The following is an 18,005-nucleotide window of genomic DNA, read 5'->3' as shown; positions in this document are numbered from 1 at the left end:
GAAATGCTGTCGACCAGGGATACAGCTCAGGCTTCCAGGAATACGGTTCTCTCCTTTCCCCCTAAGTAAAGTTACTTGGTACTAATTCTCTAGCAGGTGCATGGTATTTCCTTTTTTTTCTTTTTTTTTGAGACGTTGTTTCGCTCTTTTTGCCCAGGCTGGAGTGCAGGGGCGCGATCTCAGCTCACCGCAACCTCCGCCTCCCGGGTTCAAGCGATTCTTCTGCCTCAGACTCTCGAGTAGCTGGGATGACAGGCACCTGCCACCACGCCCGGCTAATTTTTGTATTTTTAGTAGAGACGGGGTTTCTCCATGTTCGTCAGGCTGGTCTCGAACTCCCGACCTCAGGTGATCCACCCACCTCAGCCTCCCAAAGTGCTGGGATGACAGGCATGAGCCACTGCGCCCGGCCAGTGTACGGTATTTCTAAGGCAACAGCGTCCCCTAGTGGGAACAGAAATCCTCTTCGTGGCCGGGCAGCACTTTGGGAGGCCGAGGCGGGCGGATCACGAGGTCACGAGTTCGAGACCAGCCTCACCAACATGGTGAAACCCCCGTCTCTAGTAAAAATACAAAAATTAGCCAGGCGTGGTTGCACACGCCTGTAATCCCAGCTATTCAGGAGGCTGAGGCAGGAGAATCGCTAGCCGAGATCACGCCACTGCACTCCAGCCTAGAGCAAGACTCCGTCTCAAAAAAATAAATAACAATAATAATAATAGGCACCAGGAGGAGGCACAAAAGAAAAAGAGAAACCTCAGGAGAAGGACAAAGCCTCTAGCAACAGCTTGGCAGGCTTGCAAACTCCAAGATCTCCCCAGGTGCATCCGGTAGTTGCTAAAAGTGTGGCAGGCCAGGACATTTTAAAAAAAGGAATGGCTGGGCGCGGTGGCTCAAGCCTGTAATCCCAGCACTTTGGGAGGCCAAGACGGGCGGATCACGAGGTCAAGAGATCAAGACCATCCTGGCTAACATGGTGAAACCCCGTCTCTACTAAAAACTACAAAAAACTAGCCGGGCAAGGTGGCGGCGCCTGTAGTCCCAACTACTCAGGAGGCTGAGGCAGGAGAATGGCGGGAACCCGGGAGGCGGAGCTTGCAGTGAGCTGAGATTGCGCCACTGCACTCCAGCCTGGGCAACAGAGCGAGGCTCCATCTCAAAAAAAAAAAAAAAAAAAAAGGAATGGCCGGGCAGCAAGACAGAGTCACCTCGCTCCTGCCCAGCCTGTGGTGAAAAGCAGTGGGGACAGAACTGCTCCCAGAGTGGGAGGTCAGTGGGTGCAAACCCCCTGCTCCAGTGGCTCCAAATGCCATCACAGCACACGGCCCCGGGCGATTCCGGAAATGGAAGGAAAACAGACCTCCTTCTAAACACTAGAGCCGGCCTCCCTCCTTTGTCCTCTCTCCTTTATCCTCCCTCTTCCAGGCCTCCCCACTTCCTATAAGGGGCATCTCAGGAAAAACTCTAATCCAATCATTTTCTCAATCTGAGTGGTAGTTAGGAGGGCCTATTTACATACATTTCCAAGCCACTGTCATGCCAGCTCTACTGTCATGAAAAGCCTCCAAGTTAAGCCTAGGAAATAACTGTTTCCACTGCACACAATGTGCCAGGACGACTGCCCTCTAGGGACAGCTCTTAGCCAGCAAACAGCCAGTAAAGCAAGATAAGCAAAGTCACTCTCCGGAGACTCAAGAGCTCAATTAGCTGACAGCTCTTATAAAAGCACTTAAATTACGCCAGGGAAACATAGCTAACGTGGATGCTGATTCCTTGGACGCTTTCCTGATTATCCATGCTCATGCTGCCATTCAGAAGGAAAAGCATCTTCTTACCACGAATGGATCTCCTATAAAATATCACCAGGAAGGTAGGGCGCAGTGGCTCACGCCTGTCATCCCAGCACTTTGGGAGGCCGAGGCGGGAGGATCACCTGAGGTCGGGAGTTCAAGACCAGCCTGACCAATGGGATGAAACCCCGTGTCTAGTAAAAATACAAAAGTTACCTGGGCGTGGTGGCGGGCGCCTGTCATCCCAGCTACTCAGCAGGCTGAGGCAGGAGAATCGCTTGAACCCAGGAGATGGAGGTTGCAGTGAGCTGAGATTGCACCACTGCACTGCAGCCTGGGCAAGAAGAGTGAAACTCTGTCTCAAAAATATAGACAGACAGACAGATAGAGATAGAGAGATAGCTATAGATATAGAGAGATAGATATAGATATAGAGAGAGATGATAGAGAGATATATATAGACACATAGATATATATAGAGATGATAGAGAAGATAGATAGATAGATGATGGAGATAGGTAGATAACAGATAGATGGATGGATGGATGGATGGATAGATAGATAGATAGATAGATAGATAGATAGATAGATAGATAGATAGATAGATGATGGAGATAGGTAGATAACAGATAGATAGATGATGGAGATAGGTAGATAACAGATAGATAGATAGATAGATAGATGGATAGATAGACAGATAGATAGACAGACATATAGATAGACAGACAGATAGATAACCTCACCGGAAATTAGCAGATCATTATTCTCAGTTTTTCTTCCAGGAGAGACAGCAGGGATGTATTGTAACATCAAAAGGGAACAGACAAAGTAGCCCAAAGGAAAGAGATTAGCTGATCAGGCGGCCAAATCAAAGGCAAGGAAGCCTCAAGGCAGTAACACACTTCCAGCCCTTCTAATCCAGGAGGACTCCATAAAAGCAACTAAACCTCAGTATTCCACTACAGAAATAGAGAAAGCCCCTTCTCAAGAGTACGCTTGTCAGCTGTTGGGCTCCAGTCAGGATGGCAAACTCTATTTGCCAGGCTGCAGCCAATGAAGGTTTTGTTTTTTGTTTTTGTTTTTTGAGATGGAGTCTCACTCTGTCACCCAGGCTGGAGTGCAGTGGTGGGATCTTGGCTCACTGCAACCTCCACCCCCTGGGTTTAAGCGATTCTCCCACCTCAGCCTCCCGAGTAGTTGGGAGTACATGCGCCCGCCACCATGCCTGGCTAATCTTTTGGTTTGTTTTTTTGTTTGTTTTTTAGTAGAGATGAGGTCTCATCATGTTAGCCAGGATGGTCTCCATCTGCTGACCTCGTGATCCGCCCGCCTCGGCCTCCCAAAGTGCTGGGATGACAGGCGAGAGCCACCGTGCCCGGCCAGAGTTTCGTAAAATCCTTCACCAAAGCTTTTCACTTGGGAGAGGATAAAACGTATCAAATGTGCTCAGAGATTTGTTTTCAGACAGAAAAACCTCTCAACTGGGTAAGCATGTAACCTCTCTAGCTCACTTCCAACAAAAATTAACCCAAGTACCAGAACGGCAGCCCCAGGAAATAAAAGCACCTTTATCTCACCCAGGAAATCTGGTGTTAGTGAAAACTGTCATCTCTCTCCTTCACTAAGCCAAGCTGGGAAGAGCCCTAACCATGTTCTTCTCGAACCCGCTCAGCAGTGAAAGATACTGGAATGAACGCCTGGATACATCACGCTCAAGTCAAAGTCTGACTCGCTGAGGGCACAAGCCCTGACAGCTCAGAGGAATGTCCTGAAAAATAGGGGATCTTAGGCCAGACGCGGTGGCTCACGCCTGTCATCCCAGCACTTTGGGAGGCCGAGGCGGGTGGATCACGAGGTCAGGAGTTCAAGACCAGCCTGGATAAGATGGTGAAACCCCATCTCTACTAAAAATACAAAAATTAGCCAGGCGTGGTGGCGGGCGCCTGTAATCCCAGCTACTCAGGAGGCTGAGGCAGGAGAATCACTTGAACCCGGGACGCGGAGGTTGCAGTGAGCCAAGATCGTACCACTGCATTCCAGCCTGGGTGACAGAGCGAGACTCCGTCTCAAAAATAATAATAATAATAATAATAATAATGGAAAAAGAAAAATATGAGATCTGAAGCTAAACCTCATTAAAAAAAAATAGCTGGGCATGGTGGGCGTGGTGGCTCATGCCTGTGATCCCAGCACTTTGGGAGGCCAAGGTGGGTGGATCACGAGAGGTCAGGAGTTCAAGACCAGCTGGCCAGCACGGTGAAACCCCGTCTCTACTAAAAACACAAAAATTAGCCGGGCGTGGTGGCGGGCGCCTGTCATCCCAGCTACTCGGGAGGCTGAGGCAGGAGAATCGCTTGAACCCGGAGGCAGAAGTTGCGGTGAGCCGAGATTGTGCCTTTGCACTCCAGCCTGGGCGATAGAGCGAGACCCCATCTCAAAAAAAATCTGAGGTTCCTTCCCAGGACTGTGATGGTACCGGAAGGGAACGTGGAAAAGCGCATACAGGACCCTAAACGGAATCCTCACTATGGATGGGCTCACGGAGGACATTAAACGCATCAGCTGTATTATGAGAAGTGACAAGATCAACTTCTTGAGGGGAAAGAATCAGGCAGATCCGTGGCAGGGCTGCTGAGGCCCGTGAAGGGACCATCTCTTTTCTTTGTACAATCCCATTTCCTGTTACCATTCTCTACAATAAACTCAATCACACGCTGGCAAAAAAAAAAAAAAAAAAAAAAAAAAAAAAAAAAAAAAAAAAAAAAAACCAACAACAACAAAAAAACAAATCAAGAACAGACCGGGCACCGTGGCTCACACCTGTAATCCCAGCACTTTGGGAGGCCAAGGTGGGCGGATCTCCTGAGGTCAGGAGTTCAAGACCAGCCTGGCCAACACGGCGAAACCCCAACTCTACTAAAAATACAAAAGTTAGCAGGGCGTGAGGGCAGACGCCTATAATCCCAGCTGCTCAGGAGGCTGACACGGGAGAATCACCTGAGCTCGGGAGGCAGAGGTTGCAGCGAGCCAAGACTGCGCCACTGCACTCCAGTCTGGGTGACAGAGCAAGACTATCTCAAAAAATAAACAAACAGGTTGTGCTGGGTGACCCACGCCTATAATCCCAGCACTTTGGGAGCCTGAGTTGCGTGGATCATTTGAGGTCAGGAGTTCAAGACTAGCTTGGCCAACATGCTGAAACCCCGTCTCTACTAAAAATACAAAAAAAATTAGCTGGGCAGTAGTGACATAGCCTGTAGTCCCAGCTACTCGGGAGGCTGAGGGAGGCTGAGGCAGGAGAATCGCTTGAGCCTCTGGGAGGTGGAGGTTACAGTGAGCGGAGATTGCACCACTGCACTCCAGCCTGGGCAACTGAGTGAGACCCTGTCAAGAAAGAAAGAAGGAAAAGAAGGAAGGGAAGGAAGGGAAGGAAGAGAAGGAAGGGAGGGAAGGGAGGGAAAGGAAGGAAGGAAGGAAGGAAGGAAGGAAGGAAGGAAGGAAGGAAGGAAGGAAGGAAGGGGAAGGGAAGGAAAGGAAGGGAAGAAAGGGAGGGAAGGAAGATGGGGTCTTGCTATGTTGCCCAGTCTGGTCTGGAACTCCCGGACTCAAGAGATCCTCTCATCTCAGCCTTTCAAAGTGCTGGGATTCTAGGTGTGAGCGTGTCCGTGCCCGGCCTGCTTCATAACTTTAATCCTTAACCGAGTAAATTAACTCCTGGGCCTTCTGTGCACACACACAGAACAGAAAAAACTGCATCTGTAATGCAGGTGAACTTGGAAAACGGGGCTTGAGAATCTTGCACATTAGGTGGGAAGAAAGCCCCATTCTGGGCTGCATATTAAATTACTGTGGGGCCGGCCGGGCGCGGTGGCCCTCTCCTGTAATCCCAGCACTTTGGGAGGCCGAGGTGCGTGGACCACCTGAGGTCAGGAGTTCGAGACCACACTGGCCAACATGGTGAAACCCCGTGTCTACTAAAAATACAAAAATCAACCAGGCGTGCTGGCATGCACCTGTTATCCCAGCTACTTGGGAGGCTGAGGCAGGAGAATCACTTGAACCCGGGAGGCGGAGGTTGCAGTGGGCCGAGATATCACCACTGTGGTAAGAGTTATTAAGACATTATCTTAGACAGATGGAGAGGAAAAGGGGGCTGGGGGCGATGGCTGACGCCTGTACTCCCAGCACTTTTGGAGAACGAGGCCGGTGGATCACCTGAGGTTGGGAGTTCAAGACCAGCCTGACCAACATGATGAAACCCCGTCTCTACTAAAAATACAAAAAATTAGCCAGGCGTGGTGCCATATGCCTGTGACCCCAGCTAATTGGGAGGCTGAAGCAGGAGAATCGCTTGAACTCGGGAGGCGGAGGTTGCAGTGCACAGAGATGGGGTCACTGCCCTCCGGCCTGGGCAACAAGAGTGAAGCTCCCCCATCTCCAAAAAAAATTTAAAAAGGAGGGAAAGAGAGGAAAAGGGGTCCTTGGAAAGTGTTTTTGCAGCTCCAAAAAACGTTTCTTGTCTAGCGTGAAAGCCCCGGCTCTCAGACCCCGCTGGGCAACCCTTAATATGCAAATGCGAGCCGTTAAAGCTGGGCGCTGTCAACAGGCCGATTCGATTCCCACCGTTGCCGTCTTGCCGTCGCCCCCACACATTCCCGCCATCCCGGCCGCCCCCACACGTTCCGCCCTCCCGGCGCCCCCACACATTCCCGCCATCCCGGCCGCCCCCACACGTTCCCGCCCTCCCGGCCGCCCCCACACGTTCCCGCCCTCCCGGCCGCCCCCACACGTTCCCGCCATCCCGGCCGCCCCCACACGTTCCCGCCATCCCGGCCGCCCCCACACGTTCCCGCCATCCCGGCCGCCCCCACACGTTCCCGCCATCCCGGCCTCCCACACACGTTCCCGCCATCCCGGCCGCCCCCACACGTTCCCGCCATCCCGGCCTCCCACACACGTTCCCGCCATCCCGGCCGCCCCCACACGTTCCCGCCATCCCGGCCGACCCCACACGTTCCCGCCATCCCGGCCGCCCCCACACGTTCCCGCCATCCCGGCCGCCCCCACACATTCCTGACATCCGGGCCGCCCCCACACATTCCTGACATCCGGGCCGCCCCCACACGTTCCGCTGTCCCGGCCGCCCCCACACGTTCCGCTGTCCCGGCCGCCCCCACACGTTCCGCTGTCCCGGCCGCCCCCACACACCGCCAGGCGCGTAGAACATCATGGCGCCTGTATTTGCATATGACGGGGCTGGGCTGGGCGGGCCACGTTTTTCGCGGGCTACGTGAATGACAGGCCTGGTCAGACCAATCCGCTGAGCGCTATGCAAATCAGCCAGGCCTCCTCCAGGCGCCGCGTTACCCGCGCTGGTCTCCTCCCTCCTCCCTCCGCTTTGGAGGCCCCGGTCCCTCGGCCTCCGTCCGGGGAGATACTTCCTTTTCCTTTCCCCCTTGTCGCCTTTTTTTTTTTTTTTTTTTTTTTTGAGACGGAATTTCGCTCTGGTTGCCCAGACTGCAGTGAAATGGCGCGATCTGGGCTCCCCGCCGCCTCCGCGGTGCCGGGATCCCAGGCCTGAGCCACCTGCCCGGCCCTCCCTTCCCTTCTTGCCTATTAAACGCTGCGCTCCTTAAAAACCACTGCACGGGTGTCCGTGTGGCCTTATTTAATTCCACTGGAGAGGAAGAACCTGGTGTTCCTGCACCACCAGAGCCTATCACCACTGCACTGCAGCCTGGGCGACACAGCAAGACTCTGCCCCCCAAAAAACGGATATATAAATATATAATATAAATATATATTTATTTTATATGTAAAATATAATATAAATATATATTTTATATGTAAAATATAATATAAATATATATTACATATAAAATATAATATAAATATATATTTATTACATATAAAATATAATATAAATATATATTTATTACATATAAAATATAATATAAATATATATTTATTACATATAAAATATAATATAAATATATATTTATTACATATAAAATATAATATAAATATATATTTATTACATATAAAATATAATATAAATATATATTTATTACATATAAAATATAATATAAATATATATTTATTATATATAAAATAATATAAATATATATTTTATATATAAAATATAATATAAAATATATATTTAATATATATTTTATATATAAAATATATTTTATATATAAAATATATAATATAAATATATATTTAAAATATAATATATCGGTGGCTCAAGCCTGTAATCCCAGCACTTTGGGAGGCCGAGACGGGCGGATCACGAGGTCGGGAGATCGAGACCATCCTGGCTAACATGGTGAAACCCAGTCTCTACTAAAAAATACAAAAAACTAGCCGGGCGAGGTGGCGGGCGCCTGTAGTCCCAGCTACTCGGGAGGCTGAGGCAGGAGAATGGCGTAAACCCGGGAGGCGGAGCTTGCAGTGAGCTGAGATCCGGCCACTGCACTCCAGCCTGGGCTGCAGAGCGAGACTCCGTATCAAAAAAAATAAATAAATAAATAAAAATAAAATAAAATAAAATATAATATAATATATATATAATATAATATAAATATATATTTATTACATATAAAATATAATATAAATATATATTTATTAGATATAAAATATATAAATATATGTACATATAATACATATTATATAAATTATAATATATATTATAATTTATATAATATATAAATCATACAATTTATATATATTATATAATTTAATTATATAAATATATGAATATAATATTATATAAATATATAAATATATTCTTATATAAATATATATTACATAAATATATAATATATAGGCCGGGCGCGGTGGCTCAAGCCTGTAATCCCAGCACTTTGGGAGGCCGAGACGGGCGGATCACAAGGTCAGGAGATCGAGACCACAGTGAAACCCTGTCTCTACTAAAAATACAAAAAATTAGCCGGGCGTGGTGGCTGGCGCCTGTAGTCCTAGCTACTCAGGAGGCTGAGGCAGGAGAATGGCGTGAACCCAGGAGGCGGAGCTTGCAGTGAGCCGAGATCGCGCCACTGCACTCCAGCCTGGGCAACAGCGTGAGACTCCATCTCAAAAAAAAAATATATATATATATATATATAAAATATATTTATTACATATTTATCTAATATATAATTTTATATATTAATATATATAATATTTAATATATTACATAAAATTTTATATATTATGTAAATATGATATATACATATATGATATATTATATAAATATATGATATATAAATATATAAAATATAAATATATAATGCTGAAAATAAGGGAAGAGACTCTTTTCGTAAGGGCATTTTAGAAAGCCTGTAAATTCTTTCTCTGCCTCTGAACTGTATATAACTTTTTGGGTTTTTTCTTTTTTTTTTAAATACAGAGTTTCACTCTTATTACCCAGGCTGGAGTGCAATGGCGCAATCTCGGCTCACTGCAGCCTCCACCTCCCAAGTTCAAGCAATTCTCCTGCCTCAGCCTCCTGAGTAGCTGGGATTACAGGCGCCTATCACCACACCTGTCTAATTTTTCTATTTTTAGTAGAGACAGGGTTTCACCATGTTGGCCAGGCTGGTCTTGAACTCCTGACCTCAGGTGATCCGCCCGCCTCAGCCTCCCAGAGTGCTGGGATTACAGGCGTTAGCCACTGCGCCCAGCTGTATGTACGATTTTTTTTTAAGACAGAATTTCACTCTTGTTACCCTGGCTGGAGTGCAATGCCGCAATCTCGCCTCACCGCAACCTCCACCTCCCAGGTTCAAGCAATTTTCCTGCCTCAGCCTCCGGAGTAGCTGGGATGACAGGTATGCACCACCACGCCTGGCAATGTATGTAAGATTTTTCAGGGCTAAATCAGCCGGTTGAGAGTTTCACGTCTCTGCAATGTTCCCTGGTGGACCAGGGACCTCCTCTTAGAAATAAGACCTGGAGGGGCCAGGCGCGGTGGCTCACACCTGTCATCCCAGCACTTTGGGAGGCTGAAGCAGGCGGATCACGAGGTCAGGAGTTCGAGACCAGCCTGGCCAACATGGTGAAACCCCATCTCTACTAATAGTACAAAAAGTAGCCGGCCGTGGTGGCGAACGCCTGTAATCCCAGCTACTCAGGAGGCTGAGGCTTCAGAATCGTTTGCACCCAGGAGGCGGGTGCTATGGTGAGCCGAGATCACACCCCTGCACTCCAGCCTGGGTGACAGAGTGAGACTCTGCCTCAAAAAAAAGAAAAAAGAAAAGATAAAAGAAACGGGACCCAGAGGAAGGGAAGACGCCCAGGCCTCCTGGGGAAAAGGAGACAAACTTCAGCTGAAGCTGCAGACCCACCTTGGGCCCCAAGCACAGGGGGACTTCGGAATTCGAATTGTTGATCTTGAGCCCAGAATGAAAGGCCTGGTCTCTCCCTGGGCCGCAAGAAAGGACGAGATCCTCTGGGTCTGCAGCTCCTGGCGGCTGCCCCTGCTGCCTTCTCGTCCACACTCAGGCAGAGATTCCCAGTTGGCTGCAGGTTTTGTTTTTATTTACATCTTCCCAAAATCCCTTCCTCCCAGACCCAGCTAACTTGATAAGCTCAGGCCTTCCCGGCTGCCAGGACTGGGCGGGCGGGAGGGAGGGAGGGAGGGAGGTATGGAGAGAGGGAGGGTCCCCAGAGCCTGCAGGGCCCAGGAGGAGGAACCCATTCTTTATCAGCTCAGCCTCAGGCTCTTTCTTCAAGAGTAGCAACCACACCTGTGCTGTGGCTCTGGGTCCCCAGGAGGGTGCTGGCCCCTTCTCTGCAGCCGTGCAGTGATCTGCCTGGAGCAGCCCAGGAGGGCCGCTGTGAACCTCCGGATGCCCAGGGTCCCAGGGCCGCAGGGTGGAGGGGAGGTTAAAATGCAGGTCTCGGTGGGGCCCAGCGGCTCAGGCCTGTCATCCCAAACACTTTGGGAGGCTGAAGCAGGTGGATCACCTGAGGTCAGGAGTTCGAGACCAGCCTGGCCAACATGGTGAAACCCCGTCTCTGCTAAAAACACAAAAGTTAACCAGGAGTGTGGCAGGTGCCTGTCATCCCAGCGACTCGGGAGGCTGAGGCAGAAGAATCCCTTGAACCCGGGAGGCGGAGGTTGCAGCGAGCCGAGATGGTGCCACTGCACTCCAGCCTGGGGGATAGAGCCAGACTCCCATCAAAACACAAAAAATCTTCATCTCCACACCCTCTTTTTTTTTTTTTTTTTTTTTTTGAGACGGAGTCTGGCTCTGTCGCCCAGGCTGGAGTGCAGTGGCCGGATCTCAGCTCACTGCAAGCTCTGCCTCCGGGGTTTACGCCATTCTCCTGCCTCAGCCTCCCAAGTAGCTGGGACTACAGGCGCCCGCCACATCGCCCGGCTAGTTTTTTGTATTTTTTAGTAGAGACGGGGTTTCACCGTGTTAGCCAGGATGGTCTCGATCTCCTGACCTCGTGATCCACCCGTCTCGGCCTCCCAAAGTGCTGGGATTACAGGCTTGAGCCACCGCGCCTGGCCCACACCCTCTTATCTTGTTTTTGTTTTTGTTTTTTGAGACGGAGTCTGGCTCTGTTGCCCAGGCTGGAGTGCAGTGGCGCGATCTCGGCTCACTGCAAGCTCCGCCTCCCGGGTTCACGCCATTCTCCTGCCTCAGCCTCCTGAGTAGCTGGGACTACAGGCGCCCGCCACCGCGCCCGGCTAATTTTTTGTATTTTTAGTAGAGACTGGGTTTCACCGTGGTCTCGATCTCCTGACCTTGTGATCCGCCCGCCTCGGCCTCCCAAAGTGCTGGGATTACAGGCTTGAGCCACCGCGCCCGGCCCACACCCTCTTATCTTAATGCAGATATTCCTTTCTACGAATAACTCCTCTGTGTGTGCGTGTGTGTGTGTGTGTGTGTGTGTGTGTGTGTGTGTGTGGAGCGACAGGGTCTTGCTCTGTTGCCCAGGCTGGAATGCAGTGGCACGATCTCAGCTCACTGCAGCCTCCGCCTCCTGGATTCAAGTGATTCTCCTGCCTCAGCCTCCAGAACCGGTGGGATTACAGGCCCCTGCCACCATTTCCAGCTAATTTTTCACATTTTTAGTCGCGAATGGGTCTCACCGCGTTGGTCAGGCTGGTCTCGAACTCCCGAGTTCAGCTGATCCACCCGCCTCGGCCTCCCAAAGTGCTGGGATGACAGGCTTGAGCCACGGCACCCGGCCTAATAAGAGCTCTTTCAACCAATTGCCAGTCAGAAAAATTTTAAAATCTAGTTATGACCTGGAAGTCCGCCTCGCCGCCCGTCGAGCTGTCCTGCCTTCACATATTTAACCCGTCAGGCCTCTGAGCCGAACCTCAGTCATTATCACCCCCGTGACCTGCACGTACACGTCCCGGAGGCCTGCAGGAGCCGAGAAGTCAGGAGCAGTCAAAGCAAAGAACGACACAGAAGTAAAACAGCCAGTGCCTGCCTTCACTGAGTAACTGAAATTACCACGTTTTCCTATTGTGACTCGTCCCTGCCCTACCTTAGCTGACCCATCGACCGTGTGCCGTTCGTCTTCTCGACAATGAGTCTTAGGAGCTGTCCACCGTGCACCTTGTAACCCCTTCCTCTGCTAACAATAAATAACCGTGGGGAAAAGAAAGAGGGATCAGACTGTTACCGTCTCTACAGACATAAGAGACTCCATTTTGTTCTGTCCTCACAGAAATTCTTCTGCCTTGAGATGCTGTTAATCTGTAACCCTATAGCCCCAACCCTGTGCTTGCAGGAATGTGTGCTCCCTGTGCTTGCAGGAATGTGTGCTGTGTTGACTCAGGGTTTAATGGATTTAGGGCTATGCAGGATGTGCTTTGTTAAAGAAGGGCTTGAAGGCAGTCTGCTTGGTAAAAGTCATCACCGTTCTCTAATCTCGATTACCCAGGGACACAAACACTGCGGAAGGCCGGCCGCAGGGACCTCTGCCCAGGAAAGCCAGGTATTGTCCAAGGTTTCTCCCCATGGGATAGTCTGAGATATGGCCTCGTGGGAAGGGAGAGACTGACACCCATAAATGGTCTGTGCTGGGGAGGATTAATAAAAGAGGACGGCCTCTTGGCAGTTGAGACACAGGAAGGCCTCGGTCTCCTGCTGGTCCCTGGGCAATGGAATGTCTGGGTGTAAAACCCGACTGTACGTTCTATTTACTGAGATAGGAGAAAACCACCTTAGGGCTGGAGGTGAGCTGTGTGTGCTTGTGGCAATGCTGCCGTTTCGTGTTTGCATTCCAGATGTTTGCATACGAGATGTTTGTGTAGATGTTTGTATCCGTGCAAGGCCCAGGCACAGCACCTTTCTTTAAACTTATTGATGACACAGAGATCTTTGTTCACATGTTTTCCTGCTGACCCTCTCCCCACTGTTACCCTATTGTCCCGCCACTTCCCCCTCTCCCCTCTCCGAGATGGTAAAGAGATAATGATCAATAAATACTGAGGCAACTCAGAGACCGGTGCCTGCCTGGAGTCCCTCAGCGCCGGTCCCCTTTCTCTATACTTTGTCTCTGTGTCTTATTTCTTTTCTCAGCACCTGACACACAGAAACCCCCACAGGTGCGGAGGGGCCGGCCGCCCCTTCAGATCCGAACCTTTGGCTGTCGTTTTCCATGACCTCCCCAAGTCCTATCAACCCACCCCTTCCCCATCTCCCCCTTTGCTGACTCTCTTTTCGGACTCAGCCCACCGGCACCCAAGTGAATAAACAGCTTTTATGGCTCCCACGAAGCCTGTTTGGTGGTCTGTTCTCACGGACACGCTTGACAGAGCCCAGGTTCCTCTTACACGTTCTGATTCAGGTCTGCCGTCTCCTTAAAAGGCATAAAACCAAGCTGTCCTCGACCACCTGAGGCCCAGGGCGTCAGGACCTCCTCAGGCTGGGTCACAGGCTCGTTCCCAACCTCAGCAAAAAACACTTTTTTTGTTTTTTTTTTTTAGGACGGAGTCTCGCTCTGTCACCAGGCTGGAGGGCAGTGGTGCGATCTCGGCTCGCTGCAACCTCCTCCTCCCGGGTTCATGCCATTCTCCTGCCTCAGCCTCCCGAGTAGCTGGGATGACAGGCACCTGCCACCAGGCCCAGCTAATTTTCTTTTCTTTTATCTTTCTTTGTTTTTCTTTTTTTTTGAGACGGAGTCTCGCTCTGTCACCCAGGCTGGAGTGCAGTGGCGAGATCTCGGCTCACTACAACGTCCGCCTCCCGGGTTCAAGCGATTCTCCAGTCTCAGCATCTTGAGTAGCTGGGATGACAGGCACCTGCCACCACGACCGGCTCATTTTTGTATTTTTAGTAGAGACGGGGTTTCACCATGTTGGCCAGGCTGGTCTAGAACTCCTGACCTCGTGATCCGCCCGCCTCGGCCTCCCAAAGTGCTGGGATGACGGGTGTGAGCCACCGCACCCAGCCAGCAAAACACACTTTCGAAATGTCCTGAAGCCTGTCTCACATACTTTTTGGTTCAGAAGACTCGAGGAAGCTGGTGTCTCCCAAGATAGGCCAGACGCAAAGGTGAACAGTCACATCCTCTGTGTCATGAACGGTTCCACCAACTCCGGCTGCGGTCATCCTCCTCCCCTCCCGGTCATCCTCCTCCCCTCCCGGTCATCCTCCTCCCCTCCCGGTCATCCTCCTCCCCTCCCGTCACAGTCCCTCCCCTCTCGTCAGAGATGCCGTCCTCACACCCCAGGTCCCCGGACCACTGAGGGGCGTCCCCTCCTGTCCCCACGTCCCCCCAGCCCCTCCCCAGACATCCCAGGTCCCCGGACCACTGAGGAGCGTCCCCTCCTGTCCCCACATCCCCCGACCCCTCCCCACACATGACAAAGTTGAACAGGAAGGAGCCCCGGGTGGCCCCCAGTCCCAGCCATGTCTGCCATCTCATCCGGATGGCACATGGGAGTGGGGTCTGAGGCCGCCCCGCAGAGCACTGATCCTTCCTGGGGGATGTTCTCTCCACCCGGGTCCTCTCCACCCCGGTCCCCTCCACCCGGGTCCCCTCCATCCCGGTCCCCTCCACCCCGGTCCCCTCCATCCCGGTCCCCTCCACCCCGGTCCCCTCCACCCGGGTCCCCTCCACCCCGGTCCCCTCCACCCCGGTCCCCTCCACCCGGGTCCCCTCCACCCCGGTCCCCTCCACCCGGGTCCCCTCCACCCCGGTCCCCTCCACCCGGGTCCCCCCCACCGTGGTCCTCTCCACCCCGGGTCCCCTCCACCCCGGTCCCCTCCACCCCGGTCCCCTCCACCCCGATCCCCTCCACCCGGGTCCCCTCCTCCCCGGTCCTCTCCCCCCTGCGGCCTTCGCCGTCGCCGTGGGACTGCACAGATGACGGACGGGCCGAGCCGCCCGGTGACCCGCCAGCCAGGTGAGACACCTACACCTTCCCGCCCGCTGAGTCCTCGGGGAGGCTCACGTCCCAGAGGCGTGAGTGGCCGTGACCCGCACCTGGAACGCACGCACGGGGCGAATAGCTGCTGGGTGAATCCACGGAAGGACCTGCGTGCTCAGATCCCAGCAACCCCCCCAGTCCACCGTCCCCACAGTCCCAGCTGCCCCGACCTGTCCCCATCCAGGCCCCGGCGGCCGAGTGAGGACGTCCGACCGGTCCTGCAAGCCGTGGCCCCCAGGCTCATTCCCGGACCGTCCCGGGCCGTGTCCACACTGGCTCTGGCCCAGCAGACAATTCCGGGCCTGCGAGGGTCACAGGCCACGGATCCCAGGCGACCGTCCCCCGGCCCGTGCCCCCGGCTAAGGCTCCCGGGAGGAGGAGGAGAAGGAACCTGAATGATGGAAACGCGGGTTCCCGATCCCCAGCCCGCAGCGGGGCTGTCCCCCGCCCCCACGTCCCCCGCAGGGGAACCGGCATCAGCAGCACGGGGTGGACACACTCACCTTCCAGCCGCGCGAGTCTCAGAGCTCCTGGCCGCTCCCGCCGGTGTCTAAGGGGGACTGTCCCTAAAACACACCCCGGCCGCTGCCATTGGCGGGCACGGACATTCCTGCCGGAGGAGGAGGGACGTCCCGCCCCGCCACGCTTCTGTCCCCACCCGGCTGGGCAGTGAACTCCGCCCCGAACTCACACGGGGACCCCAATGCCCAGGTCAGCGCAGGGGCCGGAGTCCCCCAGGGAACCCAGCAGTGTCCCCGGAGTCCCCCAGGGTCAGGGCAGAGGCCCCGGTCCTCACAGACCAGGAGTGGGGGCAGGAAGATCCCCCCAGGGAACCCAGCAGTGTCCCCGGAGTCCCCCAGGGTCAGGGCAGGGGCCCCGGTCCTCACAGACCAGGAGTGGGGGCAGGAAGATGCCCCAGGGAACCCAGCAGTGTCCCCGGAGTCCCCCAGGGTCAGGGCAGGGGCCCCGGTCCTCACAGACCAGGAGTGGGGGCAGGAAGATCCCCCCAGGGAACCCAGCAGTGTCCCCGGAGTCCCCCAGGGTCAGGGCAGAGGCCCCGGTCCTCACAGACCAGGAGTGGGGGCAGGAAGATGCCTCCAGGGAACCCAGCAGTGTCCCCGGAGTCCCCCAGGGTCAGGGCCGGGGCCCCGGTCCTCACAGACCAGGAGTGGGGGCAGAAAGATCCCCCCAGGGAACCCAACAGTGACCCCGGAGTCCCCCAGTCAGGGGTTTGCAGACAGCAAGGACGTCCCCAAGCTGTGTTCAGAGGGGCCCTTGCAGGGGACATGGAGGTTCTGACGGACGGGCCCCACTCGGGGCACTGTCCGCAGCCACGGTGGGTCCCCCGGAGCCCCCAGGTCGAGGTGAACAGGTGCTGTCCTCTGAGCCCCGCGGACAAGGCACGGGACCGGCAGACTGAGGCCTGCAGGCTCTGGGCGCCTTGGCCAGCAAACCCACCGGGGTCGTCCCCTGCAGGTTCCCACCTCTCCCGGCCCCCGTGGGCCTCGTCTGGGTCCTGAGCAGCCTGTGACGCCTCCGTGGGTGGAAGTGGGTTCTCCCAGCCCTGCCCATGCCTGGGATCTCTCCCCCGGGGCTAACCAGGAGCCCGGGTCAGGGGTCTGTCCGGGCCCCGTTCCTGCCTCCGCCCAGCTGCTTCCCGTCCACTCTGCAGGTGCTCCCCACGCACCCCGCTGTCTCCCACCCCAAGCTGGACGCCCGGACAGGGCCTCAGAGAGTGCACGGAATATTCGGGGCGGCTGCTGTCCTGGCACAGGGACATCTGATCGGCCACCGAGCCACAGGCCACCGGCCTCTCTGCCTCTTTCCATCCTGCCTCAGGCCCCAGGGGCTCCCCACACTCCGCCCTCCTGCCTGCTCCTCCTCCCCTCTCCTCCCTCCTCCCCCTGCTCCTCCTCCCCTCTCCTCCCTCCTCTCCTGCTCCTCCTCCTCTCTCCTCCGTCCTCCCCCTGCTCCTCCTCCCCTCTCCTCCCTCCTCCCCCTGCTTCTTCTCCCCTCTCCTCCCTCCTCCCCCTGCTCCTCCTCCCCTCTCCTCCGTCCTCCCCCTGCTCCTCCTCCCCTCTTCGCCGTCCTCCCCCCCTCTCCTCCGTCCTCCCCCTGCTCCTCCTCCCCTCTCCTCCGTCCTCCCCTGCTCCTCCTCCCCTCTCCTTCCTCCTCCCCTGCTCCTCCTCCCCTCTCCTCCATCCTCCCCCTGCTCCTCCTCCCCTCTCCTCCGTCCTCCCCCTGCTCCTCCTCCCCTCTCCTCCGTCCTCCCCCTGCTCCTCCTCCCCTCTCCTCCGTCCTCCCCCTGCTCCTCCTCCCCTCTCCTCCCTCCTCCCCCTGCTCCTCCTCCCCTCTCCTCCCTCCTCCCCCTGCTCCTCCTCCCCTCTCCTCCCTCCTCCCCCTGCTCCTCCTCCCCTCTCCTCCCTCCTCCCCTGCTCCTCCTCCCCTCTCCTCCGTCCTCCCCCTGCTCCTCCTCCCCTCTCCTCCCTCCTCCCCCTGCTCCTTCTCCCTCCTCTCCCTCCTCCTTCCTCTCTTCACTGAGACTCCCCGTCTCTGCCCACAGCCCCCTGCGGCTTCCTCTTGGCCCATCTGTTTCCTCCCTTCTGCCTCTTTCCCCCTTCGCCCTCCTCCCTCCTCCCTTCACTGAGGCCCTGCGGGGACACCAGCCACCTGTTCTCCGCCTCCTTCCGCAGCCCTGGGAGAGCCACAAAATGACCTGTGCCCTGGTGTGACAGGGAGCAGGAGGGCGGCTTCCACGCCTCCTCACACAGTCACCGGGCCCGGCCCTTCCTCCCTCTGTGTCCTGG

General features: G+C 54.2%; 1 protein-coding gene across 20 annotated transcripts in view; it reads right to left on the bottom strand.

The window, feature by feature from the left end:
• The window catches only part of LOC141406868 (PI-PLC X domain-containing protein 1-like), a 42,506-nt gene extending 26,766 nt beyond the window's left edge, over positions 1 to 15,740 (bottom strand). For 5 of the 20 annotated variants that reach the window (XM_074029515.1, XM_074029517.1, XM_074029508.1 and 2 more), the window contains exons 1-2: positions 5,804 to 6,446; positions 2,007 to 2,124 (exon numbers count right to left, since the gene is read on the bottom strand). In XM_074029515.1, the coding sequence (XP_073885616.1) occupies positions 2,007 to 2,033 (27 nt within the window). In that variant the 5' untranslated portion in view covers positions 2,034 to 2,124; positions 5,804 to 6,446. Of the gene's footprint in view, positions 1 to 2,006; positions 4,558 to 5,803; positions 6,447 to 6,998; positions 7,040 to 10,138; positions 12,179 to 12,305; positions 12,396 to 15,701 lie in introns of those variants that run through there. The other 15 variants (XM_074029524.1, XM_074029527.1, XM_074029521.1 and 12 more) reach the window with 14 other exon arrangements.
• Positions 15,741 to 18,005: the final 2,265 nt, after the last annotated feature.

This window comes from Macaca fascicularis, chromosome X (genome assembly GCF_037993035.2).
Source record: "Macaca fascicularis isolate 582-1 chromosome X, T2T-MFA8v1.1".
Taxonomy (NCBI): domain Eukaryota; kingdom Metazoa; phylum Chordata; class Mammalia; order Primates; family Cercopithecidae; genus Macaca; species Macaca fascicularis.
This window is presented reverse-complemented; position numbering and strand designations above follow the sequence as displayed.